The 15,017-nt window shown below is 42.9% G+C and overlaps 1 protein-coding gene across 1 annotated transcript; it reads right to left on the reverse strand.

The window, feature by feature from the left end:
- Positions 1-393: 393 nt before the first annotated feature.
- LOC139444892 (uncharacterized) lies at positions 394-11,682 on the reverse strand. Its single transcript, XM_071225897.1, has 2 exons — positions 11,456-11,682; positions 394-1,012 (listed from the first exon to the last, which is right to left on the reverse strand). The coding sequence occupies exons 1-2, from the start codon at positions 11,680-11,682 to the stop codon at positions 394-396; spliced, it is 846 nt and encodes a 281-aa protein (XP_071081998.1).
- Between the last annotated feature and the right edge of the window lie 3,335 nt (positions 11,683-15,017).

Below are 15,017 nucleotides of genomic sequence, written 5' to 3' on the forward strand. Positions count from 1 at the left end.
GTTTGGAGAATAGTTGAATAGTTAACATTGGCATTGTTAATACAAATTTAATTTAATTTAAATTCGTATAATTAAATTTGTATTATATTAAAATTGTTACAGAGACTTAACAAAGTGGTAATAAAATGCACAGTCCCTATGAGTATAAGTAAGCTTTTGATTGTCTTTTCGTGATAGAACGATGATATATCATTTATATATCGATATCATCCTGTTATCAACGTTCATGGTGACATTATCCTGGTGTAACGTCTCAGTATATTGTTGTTCGACTTAATTGCCATTTTCATATGTAAAGAGTTTTCAAACGGGGTGTTAATACATTTAACTGCATAAAATAGTTCCTTTTCCACACGAATTACCCAGACTTTCTGTGACTTGATCCGATTCACTTCAGTCATAAGTATCGTTCATGGACAAATCTTCGTCCACGGACATGGGGATGTTATGTTCTTGCACAGATAAAATCGCCAATAATTCGAAATTTCCATCTGTCATCGCCCTAGGAAACGAATGTATTTCATTCGCCCTTTCTGGCCTAAAGTGACCTTTTGGTGGGGTCAAACGGGTTCCGTTCAGTTTATTAGAAGTCACGAACTGGACATGGTTTGTTAGAGCAGAATTTCTTTGTTGCTCAATCTGCGACCTCATTGCTTTCCTAAGAGCGATTTGAGAGTCTTGTCGGAAGGGAATACAACAGTTTTTCTTTCTGGAACTGGACAAAGAAGGACATTTAAAGGGGACGTTGGTAACACCAAATACATCATCAGCGTCCATAGTATTTCTAGCAGTATTCGGCACGGAATGGCGAATACCATTACGAGGCGTGGACACAGTAGATTCACGATGTGATGCCTGCCCACGTCTTGGTGTGGCTTCTTGGTGAGCTCCTTTGGTGTCACACTGAAGGATATGGGTCTTCTTTGTCTGGCGTGGGGAGGTTCTTGGAAGAGCCACCCATCTCCGGATCGTAACGCCCTGGTTTGTGTCAGAAGGAGGGCTGATCATTTCTCTGAAAAGGAAGTAAGGAAATTGGAATCGTGTGTTTTATTCGACATCGGGCAATAACATATGCATGTGAGGTTAGCTGAAAATGGGGTTTAGGCCTAACTGAGATAAAATGCCGCAGTTTAACATGAATACCCCACTTAGACACAGTATACTGACTCGGAGCCGACCAGTCATTGTTTTATGCCAAGCGCCAGGCAGTGTAACAACAAGTACCATATTTTAACGGGTTTTTTTTGTATGAAGCGGCCGGGGCTCGAACCAACGACCTTCCGCTCTCCGGGCAGACGCTCTAGAACTAGACACGGAGCCGGTCGAACAAAAACATCTACGCAAATGAACAGTGATCATATTCATATTCCTATTTATTATATTGTTGATTTTAGAAGCACGAATCAAACTCCTCTTTATCAAAGAAGACTTAAAGCTTATGTGTGATTGATTTGGAAAGTTTTGTTTGTCAAGTATAAGTATATGTTCATTTGTCAGAGAGAATTACAGTAAACTACGGTTATAACGAACACGCATATAACGAACTGACCAATATAACGAACTTCTTTTTTAGTCCCGGCCATTTGTTGTATATATGCTGTATATACGCTTACAATACAGTAAACTACGGTTATAACGAACTCAAAGGGACCACTAATTTTAGTTCGTAATAACCGTACTTCGTTATAAGCGTATATACAGCAATTATATGCTTTGTCACGAAACAATGCATTATGCATGAAACTAAAAGTTCACGAACGGAGACACAATACAGTAAACTACGGTTATAACGAACTCAAAGGGACCACTAATTTTAGTTCGTAATAACCGTACTTCGTTATGTCTCCGTTCGTGAACTTTTAGTTTCATGCATAATGCATTGTTTCGTGACAAAGCATGTAATTTGTAACACGTAACATAGTTAACAAGGACCCTATCACATACACTTGCGTAAGAAATATTATGTCATATGTTAGCTTTACGCGAGTTTTTATAAAAGGCACGGCCGAGATTAGGATTACATTCGGATTAGAATTACTGTAATCCTGCAATCAGCCTAGGACTAAAACACGGTATTACATAGGTGATACTTGTCAGGTGGGGGATAAACTAGAAATGACAAAGTTCCGTCCAGTTATATTTAGTCAGTAACATATGTATAGGTTTATACGTTTAATATATGTAAGTTATGTTTGTAACCGACAAAGATGCATTTTATCGGACACTTCCCTCCTTTTTGGAAATGGATGTGCTCGGCCGGCTCGCAACAATAAAAGCGGTAAAAGTCGCTTTGACTAAATAAAATGAAAATGAAATGTTGCTGTCAGATTTAAATTTATAATATTTGTAAGGACCCTAACCAGGTCATGCTTGTTTTTAATTTTTTATCCCCTACCGATCCAAATCAAACTTAAGATGATCATAAAATAATTCTGTAAAAGCCTTATATTTTTTGTACTTTTTCGGCCTGTCGACAATTTTTTTTACGATTAAAATATGTTAACCGAAAATAAAGAAAACAAGTCTCTCAATGATGGATGGTTTTTCATGATGTTTTATTGTTATTTCATACGGTTGTTTGATTGTTCGTGAGTGTTGTTGGTTATTATACTTTTAAACCTTTGTTGGTTTCTACAAAAAACATCAGTTACTTCACCGCTCAATCGCTGAATTATGAATAAATGTATTTATTTGACTCTTTGGTTTGTTTAATGTTGATGCAACTGAATGTCCGCATTATTTTCTGATAAATCTGATCATTTCCTCCTAGTTTATTTTCAGTTTGATGAGCGTATTTCGCCTCGTGCAGTGGTTGGCGTGTTTCGCCTCGTGCGCTGGTTAGAGTGTTTCGCCTCGTGCGCTGGTTGGCGTGTTTTGCCTCGTGCGATGGTTAGAGTGTTTCGCCTCGTGCGGTGGTTAGAGCGTTTCGCCTCGTGCGCTGGTTAGAGTGTTTCGCCTCGTGCGCTGGTTGGCGTGTTTTGCCTCGTGCGATGGTTAGAGTGTTTCGCCTCGTGCGGTGGTTAGAGCGTTTCGCCTCGTGCGGTGGTTAGAGTGTCTCGCCTCGTGTGGGGGTTAGAGTGTTTCGCCTCGTGCGGTGGTTGGTGTGTTTCGCCTCGTGCGGTGGTTGGCGTGTTTCGCCTAGTGCGGTGGTTGGCGTGTTTCGCCTCGTGCGGTGGTTGACATGTTTCGCCTCGTGCGGTGATTGGCGTGTTTCGCTAAGTGTTGTGGTTGGCGTGTGGTTGCTGACCCAATTCAAACGCCATGATATTACTGGAATACCGTTCAAAGCGGGGTTAAAACCAACTCACTCACTCATAACATAAACCTCAACACGTTAAAAGTTCGACTTGTTATCGCCCCCTAACGGTGCTGTTCGTTATCATGCTATCAACCACTAGTTTTCTTGGTCCAGACTCGAGCTATCCACAGCCCCTCGTGAAATAGCTGCAATATTGCTCTCCAGTATAATTCAACATCCAGGCACTTCCTAACTGTCCCAGGGCTCAAGATAGTATTAGGAGCCATTGAATATTGAGTCACATTATATTGAGTAAATTGATTGCTTTCAATATATTTTACTCCCTTCCGCCCAGTCTATTTGCGTAGTATTAAAACCAATGAGTAGACCAGGGTTTTTTCAAACTTAAGTACATAAAACACAAAGTGGTCACACGCCTTTCCTTTAAAGCGTTCGCTCGTCACGCCGAAGACCCAGATTGGATTCCCGACATGGGTACAATGTGTGAAGCCCATTTCTGGTGTTACCCGCCGTGATATTGCTGGAATATTGCTAAAAGCGGCGTAAAACCATACTCACTCACTCACTCACTCACTATTAGGTAATGGTGATTTAGTCTGCGGATTTTTCACAAATACGCAGCATATCGTGATCTGTGTTGTCCAGGTTCCCATTCCACAAAGCGATCCTTACGCTACGGATATCGTAAGTCATTGTTAAAGGATGGGACTTATGTTAATCTTAGCGCTACGACTATCAAAGGCCGATGTTCAAGGATGGAAGTTATGATCATCTTATCGCTACAACTATCATAAGTCATTGTTAAAGGATGGGAGTTATGATCATCTTATCGCTACAACTATCAAAGGCCGATGTTCAAGGATGTGAGTTATGTTCATCTTATCGCTACGACTATCATAAGTCATTGTTAAAGGATGGGAGTTATGTTCATCTTAGCGCTACGACTATCAAAGGCCGATGTTCAAGGATGTGAGTTATGTTCATCTTATCGCTACGACTATCATAAGTCATTGTTAAAGGATGGGAGTTATGTTTATCTTAGCGCTACGACTATCAAAGGCCGATGTTCAAGGATGGAAGTTATGATCATCTTATCGCTACGACTATCATAAGTCATTGTTAAAGGATGGGAGTTATGATCATCTTATCGCTACAACTATCAAAGGCCGATGTTCAAGGATGTGAGTTATGTTCATCTTAGCGCTACGACTATCATAAGCCGATGTTAAAGGATGGAAGTTATGATCATCTTAGCGCTACGACTATCGCAAGCTGATGTTAAAGAAGGGAGTTATGCTCATCTTAGCGCTACGACTATCGTAAACCGATGTTACAGGATGGGAGTTATGTTCATCTTAGAGCTACGACTATCGTAAGCCATCGTTAAAGAATGGACGTTATGATCATCTTAGAGCTACGACTATCGCAAGCTGATGTTAAAGAAGGGAGTTATGCTCATCTTAGCGCTACGACTATCGTAAACCGATGTTACAGGATGGGAGTTATGTTCATCTTAGAGCTACGACTATCGTAAGGCCATCGTTAAAGAATGGACGTTATGATCATCTTAGAGCTACGACTATCGCAAGCTGATGTTAAAGAAGGGAGTTATGCTCATCTTAGCGCTACGACTATCGTAAACCGATGTTACAGGATGGGAGTTATGTTCATCTTAGAGCTACGACTATCAAAGGCCGATGTTAAAGGATGGGAGTTATGATCATCTTAGCGCTACGACTATCGTAAACCGATGTTAAAGGATGTGAGTTACGATCATCTTAGAGCTACGACTATCGTAAACCGATGTTAAAGGATGGGAGTTATGATCATCTTAGAGCTACGACTATCGTAAGCTGATGTTAAAGGATGGGAGTTATGATCATCTTAGAGCTACGACTATCGTAAGCCATCGTTAAAGAATGGACGTTATGATCATCTTAGAGCTACGACTATCGCAAGCTGATGTTAAAGAAGGGAGTTATGCTCATCTTAGCACTACGACTATCGTAAGCTGATGTTAAAGGATGGGAGTTATGATCATCTTAGCACTACGACTATCGTAAGCTGATGTTAAAGGATGTGAGTTATGATCATCATAGCGCTACGACTATCGTAAGCTGATGTTAAAGGATCATCTTAGAGCTACGACTATCATAAGCCAATGTTAAAGGATAATCTTAGCGCTACGACTATCGTAAGCTGATATCAAAGGATGGGAGTTATGATCATCTTAGAGCTAACACCGCTTTGTGGAACGAGGCCCTTGACCGACCTGCATTAAACGATCTTAGCTGAGACTATTGTAACAATTGTAGTTATTCTTCTAAGTATAGAACGTACTATGACTGACAATTTGTCTAGCGCAAGGATCGCTTTGTGTGAGCGGGTCATGTTAACATAGGAAGTGATGTAACGCGATCTGTCAATCCTACATCTTCACGTTTGTTCGTTTCATTTTCATGATGGTAACGGTTTGGTGGCATGTCAACATCAAATTTAAGACTCACACTAAGTACACCTGGGGCGGACAGGAATGTAAATCAAAATAATTTACCATGGCCTTAAAGGATTTTCAGGGACACAGTGAGGTGAGGTGAAATGGTGTTTAACGTCGCGTCCAAGATTATTGCACTTATATAGCGACGTGCATGTACGTGTGTGTGTTTGTGTGGCTGCTTGTACTAGTCCGGACTGATGCCAATATATAGTGCTAGCTCACTGAGATACCATGCTGCAGTTTAACATGAATACCCCACTCAGACACAGTATACTGACTCTGAGCCGACCAGTCCTTGTTTAAGCCCCTTAATGCCGAGCGCCAGACAGGGTAACAACAAGTACCATCTTTGAACGTCTTTTGGTATGACGCGGCCGGGGATGGAACCCCGGACCTTCCGCTCACCGGGCGGACGCTCTACTACTAGACCACGGAGGCGGTCAGGGACACAGTGAATGGGTTCTACTGGTTATTCCTCATCAAACTTCCTAAATCTTAGGCAGGGGAAATAAAAAGTACCTGGTCGTTGACGTTTATCATTGTATTGAAACCATGAGCTTGGGTATACGAAGGACCATAATCGTCGTGAAGTTAAGACTAGAACCTGTTGATCCTGGTACGACAAAGGGACATAACTCTACATCACCCGCTGCCAGGAACGTATAGAACGTCAAGGACAGGGAATAAACCAGTCTCGATTATCCGACCAAACAGATTCCAGTGGGCGTAAAAGACCAAATAGCTGTGAAAATAATATGAAATTTGGTGATGACGCCATGAATTTGCGAAAGGGTAAGCGGTAGAGCCCGCCTTTCTCACTAAAAGTATGTGTTTGTTGCCTCAGAGCACACAGTGGCATGTAAACAAACCAGGTAATCATGTGACGGACCAGATATCCAGTCTCAAATCTATAATAACACCCGAATCAGCACGGCATTCAACATTTCGTTGTGTTTTGTCGGAAGTTCATGTGGGGTGGGATTAATCATCACACGACATGGACAGCTTGGCAAACATGAAGAGGCATAGACTGTTTGTGCAATGCATTCCAAACAAACAACAACCGGTATTACACATTAGCCACTAAAATGTCGACAATGCACAGGATGCGATACTGTTTGCCTTGTAAAACTTTTTCACTTTTGTTAAAACAGACCCAAGCGTATTCGAAAAAAAACAATTGCCGTCCACTATAGCACTTACCTTGTCAAATGCCAGACATTTACCTGTGCAGGTATGGCTCTGTTCAATCAATATACCGTTTAGGTGTTTAGGAGTTTCCAGCTTGGCATATATGCAAATCTGATAAGGGCCCGTGCCCTTGCATAGCTTTGAAAGTATATCTGTTCCATCAACCACTAGCGTGACTATCTTAAAGAACATCGTAATTGGTATTTATGTTGAAAGAGGGCGCCAACACATAACATCGTGTTTTATTACACATCACGGAAAGTTCCGACAAAGCTCATTGAATTTCTGTTATGTAAGGAAAGTAGCCTTGGACAGGTGGTTGGACAATGCCGTCACGGTGCTCAGATAATCTGGGCCAATCATCACAAGCTCCCCGCCTGTCTGGGTGTAAGTGAAAGCTGCTTAAGACATGCATAAAATAGGATTTGGGGAAGCTTTAGTTTAACCAGCTGGGTTATATTTACGGTCCTATTTTTAGTGATTAAATCACTGCTTGTGGTACATACCTATGGTAGGCTTGTGTAATATGAGCTTATTTCATGTGTTTTCTTATGGGGTAGTACATGTAGTTGTTAGTTGCAGTGGTGCTGTTGGCTGTAGTTGTAGCTGTAGTACAACTTATACTGATGTTATAGTTACAGTAACGGTGGAGATGGAACGGTAACAGTACGTGTGTGAGAGATAGTGTGTGAGTGAGAGCTTTGTGCGAGAGAGAAAGAGAGAGAGAGAGAGCATGTGCGTGTGTGTGCGAGAGAAATAGAGAGCGTGTGTTTGAGAGAGAGAGAGAGAGTATGTGTGTGTGTTTAAAAGAGAGAGCGTGTGTGTGAGAGTGTGAGGAAGAGAGCGTTTGTTTGTGTGTGTGTGTGTGGGGGGGGGGGGGGGGGTAGCGTGTGTGTGAATGAGAGAGCGTGTGTGAGGGAGAGCGTGTTCGAGAGAGAGAGCATGTGTCAGTGCTAGAGAACGAGAGAGCGTGTGAGAGAGAGAGGAGGAGAGAGAGAGTATGTGTGTGTTTTTGTTTGAGAGAGTGAGTGTGAGGAATAGAACGTGTTTTTGTGTAGGTGGGGGTGGGGTATCATGTGTGTGAACGAGAGAGTGTGAGAGAGTGTGAGCGTGTGTGCTAGAGAGTGAGATCGTGTGTGCGAGAGAAAGAATGTGAGAGCGTGTGTGCGAGAGAGAGAGCGCGTGTGTGAGAGAGTGTGAGGGAGAGAGCTTGTGTCAGAGAGAGAGAGAGAGAACGTGTGTCAGAGAGAGTGTGTGTGTGCGAGAGGGAGTGAGCGTGTGTGCGAGAGAGAGAGAGAGAGAGAGAAAGCGTATGTGTTAGAGAGAGAAAGCGTGTGTATGAGAGAGAGCGTGTGTGCGAGACAGAGAGAGCGTGTCTCAGAGAGAGAGAGAGAGTGTGTGTGCGAGAGAGAGAGAGAGCGTGTGTGTGCGAGAGGGAGTGAGGGCGTGTGTGCGATAGAGAGAGTGTGTGCGAGAGAGAGAGAGCATGTGTGTGTGAGAGAGAGCGTGTGTGTCAGAGAGAGAGAAAGAAAGCGTGTGTGAGAGAGAGCATGTGTGAGAGAGAGAAAGCGTGTGTGTGTGAGAGAGCGTGTGTGAGAGAGAGAAAGCGTGTGTGTGTGAGAGAGCGTGTGTGCGAGACAGGGAGAGCTTGTGTCTGAGAGAGAGAGAGAGAGTGTGTGTGTGTGCGAGAGAGATCGTGTGTGTGCGAGAGGGAGTGAGGGCGTGTGTGCGAGAGAGAGAGAGGGTGTGTGCGTGCGAGAGAGAGAGCATGTGTGTGAGATAGAGAGAGAGCATGTGTGTGAGAGAGAGAAAGCATGTGTGTGAGAGAGAGAGAGAAAGAAAGCGTGTGTGTGTGAGAGAGCGTGTGTGAGAGAGAGAAAGCGTGTGTGTGTGAGAGAGCGTGTGTGCGAGACAGGGAGAGCTTGTGTCTGAGAGAGAGAGAGAGAGTGTGTGTGTGTGCGAGAGAGATCGTGTGTGTGCGAGAGGGAGTGAGGGCGTGTGTGCGAGAGAGAGAGAGGGTGTGTGCGTGCGAGAGAGAGAGCATGTGTGTGAGATAGAGAGAGAGCATGTGTGTGAGAGAGGGAAAGCATGTGTGTGAGAGAGAAAGAGAACGTGTGAGTGTGAGGGAGAGAGCGTGTGTGTGAAAGAGAGATAACGTGTGTGAGCGAGAGAAAGTGTGTGTGAGAGAGATAGCGTGTGTTTGACAGAGAGAGCGTGTGAGTGTGAGGGAGAGAGTGTGTGTGTGTGTGTGTGTGTGTGAGCGCGCGCGCGTTTGTGTGTGTGTGCATGTATGTGTGTGTGTTGTGGAACGCCGCACTCAGCAATATTCAAGCTGTATGATGGCGATCTGTAAATATTCAAATCTGAGCAAGACAATACAGTAATTAATATTGTGAGCAACGATCCACGCTGTCGGACTAAGGGGTACCAGTAATCAACCAAGTCACCGAGCCTGTAGTAGCCAGTAGTAGTAGTAGTACTAGTAGTAGTTGCAACAGCATTAGTAGTATTAGTAGTAGTTGCAGTAGCAGCTGTAGTAGCAGCAGTAGTAGTAGTAATTGCAGTAGTAGTAGTAGTAGTAGCAGTCGTAGTACCAGTAGCAGCAGTATTAGTAGTAGTAATTGCAGTAGTAGTAGTAGCAGTCGTAGTAGTAGTAGTAGTAGTAGTAATTGCAGTAGTAGTAGTAGTAGTAGTAGTAGTAGCAGTCGTAGTAGTAGTAATTGCAGTAGTAGTTGTAATTGCAGTCGTTGTAGTAGTAGCAGTAATAGTAGTAGTAGCAGCAGTAGTAGTAGTAGTAGTAGTAGTAGTAGTTATGGCAGCAGTAGTAGTAGTAGAAGTAGTAATTGCAGTAGTAGTAGTAGTAGTAGTAGTAGTAATTGCAGTAGTAGTGGGTGCATGTGGCTTTACGCCACTGTACGTCTCCAAACACATGTTAAATGACACACTACTATAAACCTATATACATGTATCAACAGATACGGATGAAAGTTCCTGAAATCTAAAACATAGAAAATTTGGATCGCCAACCATCGTCTTTGTTTCCCTCAATTCTAACATGTTCCGCGATAGATGTCGCCCGGTATGTCGTCTGCCACCACGGCACGTGCTGTGAGGAGCAGTATTATCGCCTGACAAACAAGTCAGTCAACAAGGACAGTGAGATAACTCCTGCTGGCCTTGTGGCGTGACCTCACACAAGGAGACTTAGATAATAGGCCTAGATTGGACAGAATGATATAGCACGCAATCAGATTGTCTCTCGTATCCGATATTGAATTATCAATTACGATGTTGTCCATTTTATATAAGCTCCTATTTTCGGGATAATACTGGTCGACAGTACAAATCGTTGTGCATGAAACGATAAACACGGGTCGTATCAGTGGTTATAGTTATGTGACCTTTATTGATGTTTAAAAGACGAAGGTTTCATTCTCGCAAATCGACACTTAAAATAGAATACATATTGACTTCGTATTTGGAAGTCGACAATTTCCAGCAAGGTTAGAAAATCTTCGGAATGAAATGTATATTTTGAAACGCATCAATCGCGTTGTAAAAATGTGAATGGTACGCAATAGCTGGTGATTGTGTGATTATTGTTTAGGCCATCAGCCATATTCAAGCTACGGCAGCCTATGAATAATCAAAGCCTAGATCAGGCAAACTGATGTCATTTACCCCGGAATCCCCACGTGGATGGTAGCTAAAAAGCTTATGTTGAAATCATACATTGTCACTATTCCATTCCTGTCCGATGTGAAAGGTGAGGTGAAATGGGGTTTAACATCGCGTCCAAGATTATTGCACTAATATATAGCGACGTACATGCACTTGTGTGCGTGCGTGCGTGCGTGCGTACGTGCGTGCGTGTGTGTGTGTGTAGGAATGTGTACTTGGCCATGGAGTCTCTCTGATGTGAGTTAGTGAATGAGTTGGATTTTGCGCCGCTTTTAACAATATTGCAGCTATGGTGAATATTGCCTTTAATGAATCGAGTCTGGACCAGACTATTCAGTTATTGATATTGTGAACAATGATCCACGACGTCGGGGTACCATGACGCGCATTCAACCATCACGGAACATGTCCACCTCATACATTGGGTCGCCTCTTACATCCAGCGGGACGTTCGGGTAGCCTAGTGGTTAAAGCGTTTGCTCGTCACGCCGAAGACCCGCGTTCGATTCCCCACAAGGGTACAATGAGTGAAGCCCATTTCTAGTGGCCCCGCCGTGATATTGTTGGAATATTGCTAAAGGCGGCATAAAACCATACTCACTCACTCTTACATCCAGCACAGGTTGCGGTGGACCAATTCTAACCCGGATTCATCACGGGGTATATATCAGTAACACGAAAAATAAAACGTCGGTTCTCAAACATACGACTCGGAGGGGAATACATAAAACACAAATCAATTTAACTTGAACATCACGTTTTTTGTTTCAATCATATCAATATATTATCCTGCGAAAACATGTGATGAACCTTTTGATGAACATTACCTGATTCCGTATGGAATGTTCTGCAGACGTTTGTACTGAACCTCTTCATGGCGATGCCGGTTTTTTTCGAGTCTTTGCAAGTAAGCAGACGACATATCACTGTGCTTGGTTATGATTCCGTCAAGGTCGCGTGACGTGGACCAACCTTCAACCGTACTCCCATCCAAAGGGAGACAACGCTCTGACGTCATCGGATTAAAATGTTTTCTGCTTTTATTATCATCCATGACAACTTCTCCTTGAACGGACTAGAGGTGAAGCGAAGGAAAGTGCGACAGGCGTTGATATTCTGTCATTATGAGTCGGATCTCTAAATTCGTCTCCATCAACGTCAACGTCAGTAAACCGTTGGCCACCCTGTCGTCACCAAGAGTGTGCTTCACAGTTGTCACAACGTTGAACACAAAATGGACACGGCGTGTCACCAGGAACACACTCGTATCATTGTAGGTATTCAGTTTTCAGAAACGCCTTCCCTAAATATCCTGGAACACTTGGATCAAGATTGCGTCTCTTGGCTTGTTAGGAACAATACTCATTCAACGTTCATTGCCATGTTTCATACTGTTTTTACGTGCTTGGTTAAAAAGATTTTGCCATCAAAGCCCGGAATTTATCGCTAAACCACACAGGCTACACACCAATATCTGAAAGTGTGTGAAACTGTAACAAGATCCGTTCTCCAGTTGTTTCCGAGCCTCTTGGTCAAGTCATGAACATACACACAATTGAACCTGTCGCCGTGATTGTTGAAACAAGTGTTTCTGTATTGACAAGTCCAGTGTCTTAGACCATAGTCATTCCAGACAATAATCGCCCAATTTAGATGAACTACTTCAGGGAGATATTTCAATGATTTGTCAATAAAACACACGCGAGGAGACGTGGTTGACTCTCGTTTATCACGAACAAGGTAAAACGAGTGATGAGAGCTATTGTTCCGTGCAGTAAACACAAATTGTATATATTTGGAATGATGGAATAGAAGTACTTACAATAGCAATAAAAGTGTGACAGTTATGTGTCTGGGTTTCGAGAAATTCAATTTCCGTTCTGTCAAATCTGATTGAAACTGTTGAAACTCTTATGCATTAGAAATGCATTTTTATCAGATCTGACACACGCAGCAGGTAGGGTGTATTCTCGTAAAGCAGATTTCTTTATAGATCGTACTGTCGTCTGCCCAGGACCTCGTGCACAGAGTACGCCAAGTACAGGAGACACCATGGAAACGCCCCGCACTTCCTATATCCCCAGGAAAGAAAGAAACGACTTCAATTCAATATAAATGTATGGCAACATGAACACATTATCACAAGATCATTAAGACTTTTTTAAAGTCGACACGAGGCTGTTCCTGTGAGATCCGGTTATTAATGCTGTCTATTATCCTGCGGTTTGTCTCAGAGGCATATCCTTTGTACATCTATGCCATCAGACACACCTATTTAAACTCATATTTTCCGCAGCTTGGGGGACACAAAATGTCATCCAAAATGAACTTAGAACAAAAATGTCGTTTGCGACACCGGTTGGTCATTACCACACTGACTTGTAGCGTTGCCCAGGTGCAGGTGTGGTAGGTATTAGTATCAAGAATATTGTATTGGTAAATATCAAGGACGTAAGTCCTCCATATCCGTAAATCCGCAATCGTAAGACGCCGGGTAAACAGTCATGTCAAACTCTTGACGTCTCAATAACACTATGAGTTGTCCCTGATACACTACGCGAAGTGTCGCCAAATATGTAACATTGAGCATTCCGACGACAATGAATGTCGTCTTCAATCGTTCCCGGGTCTGAAACCTGAATCTGCTGGTGTTTTTGTGTTCTTATATAACGACCGTCTCATTGTGCCACTTTTCATAACGAACATCAATCAGAATGTCGTCTCCCTTCTCTTTATCACCAAACTGTTTCACCTTTGTACCAAACATATTCAAACGCTTTTGGATTCAGTGAATCACTTTTCTTGATGCTTTCTTGACAAGCCTATTACGAGTACTTAAAACGTTCGTTTAATTTATCCGCAATTCAAAATGATTGATTAGAAAATCAATAGCAAAAGTAGTTATCTTTATGCTGGCATCCCTTAAATAAATAATTGTTGCCAGTTTCCAAACACACATACCATATTCGTGTTCCAAGTGTCTACACTGATGGCCAAACAATGTAATGCTTTAGAATCCCGGTTTTGGAGAGTTGTCTAAAGCTGTCGTCTGTTCGTTTCAAGAACAAGACTTGAGTCGATCATATTCAAACTCGTTGTTTCCGCCCAAAGCCATCTTTCACCAGAAGGAGTATTTTAGGGGATCGCGAACGAAAAAACACTCCAGTATTTCTCCTCGCGTCTCCTACAATCAAGGCAGCTGTTCCGCATCCTGCATGGCAAACAATTTGTCGTCTGCTGATAATCATAGTCCAAACACCAAATCACCCTCGTGGCTCTGTTTGGCCATGATTTCAACACTGTGACACCAGTTATTAATTCCCCTCGCTGAAAACTATCACAATCAAATTGTCGTCTGCTTTCATGGGAGTCATGACTGACATCGCGGCGCGCGGAAAGCCACTCCAAACGGTGGGTCAATGGGTCCGGTAAATCTAGTAAATTGTAATACGACCATTGGGATCATAGGGCATTGACAATTGATCACAATCAATCGCTTATTGACTTGCTACCCCCTGGTAATAATACGGACCCATTTATCAGCCCATACCAGCAGGCCGCTAATGTGAAGGGTGTTCGCCCATATTTGCTTCTCAATAACAGTGTCGATGTGTGTGTGCGTGGGTGAAAAGACGTTGAATTCCTTTAAACTAAATGTACCTTTTTACGCCGTCTGTAATGAAAACAAGCCTATTTATCACACGGCTAAGACATGCAGCTACCAAACTGTAATTTGTCCGGACACAATATTGACTTCATGAGCATGAATAGAAGCAACAGGAATTGCCTCGTAAAAGAACAGTCGCAGATATGTTTTAGATCAATATGGCTTCACGAACCAATATATTCATCGATCTACAGATTAACTGCCTCTTCAGGCAAACGTTAACGTCGAAGGAGGTCGGTCGTTTTTATGGGATAACTAGAAACACAGGGGAGTCCAGGCCGAGTTTGAATCGGCCCCTCCAGTGACTGCAACCTACTCGAATTCCCGTTGTAAATCCATAAAGCACCTACTGGATCTCTTCAGGTGTTGACGTGGATTAGAATGTAACCATTTAATACCAACTTGGTAACACTTGCGAGTATCGTGTCAAGATGCATATACGAGAATTTGATTTACCAAGAGTTGATTCTTAACGATGTAAGGTTTAACATTTGAGCCCGTTGGGATGTGACGTAATTTCAAATGTACGAATAGCACGGGTATAGAGGGAGGTGAGGTGAGATGAGGTGAGGTGAGGTGAGGTGAGGTGAGGTGAGGTGAAATGGGGCTTAACGCCCCGTCCAAGATTATTGCACTTATGTAGCGACGTGCATGCACGTGTGCGTATGGCTGCTTGTTCTAGTCCGGACTGATGCCGATTTATAGTGCTAGCACACTGAGAT

This window comes from Haliotis cracherodii, unplaced genomic scaffold (assembly GCF_022045235.1).
Source record: "Haliotis cracherodii isolate W230 unplaced genomic scaffold, xgHalCrac1.p SCAF_6, whole genome shotgun sequence".
In the NCBI taxonomy this organism is placed as follows: domain Eukaryota; kingdom Metazoa; phylum Mollusca; class Gastropoda; order Lepetellida; family Haliotidae; genus Haliotis; species Haliotis cracherodii.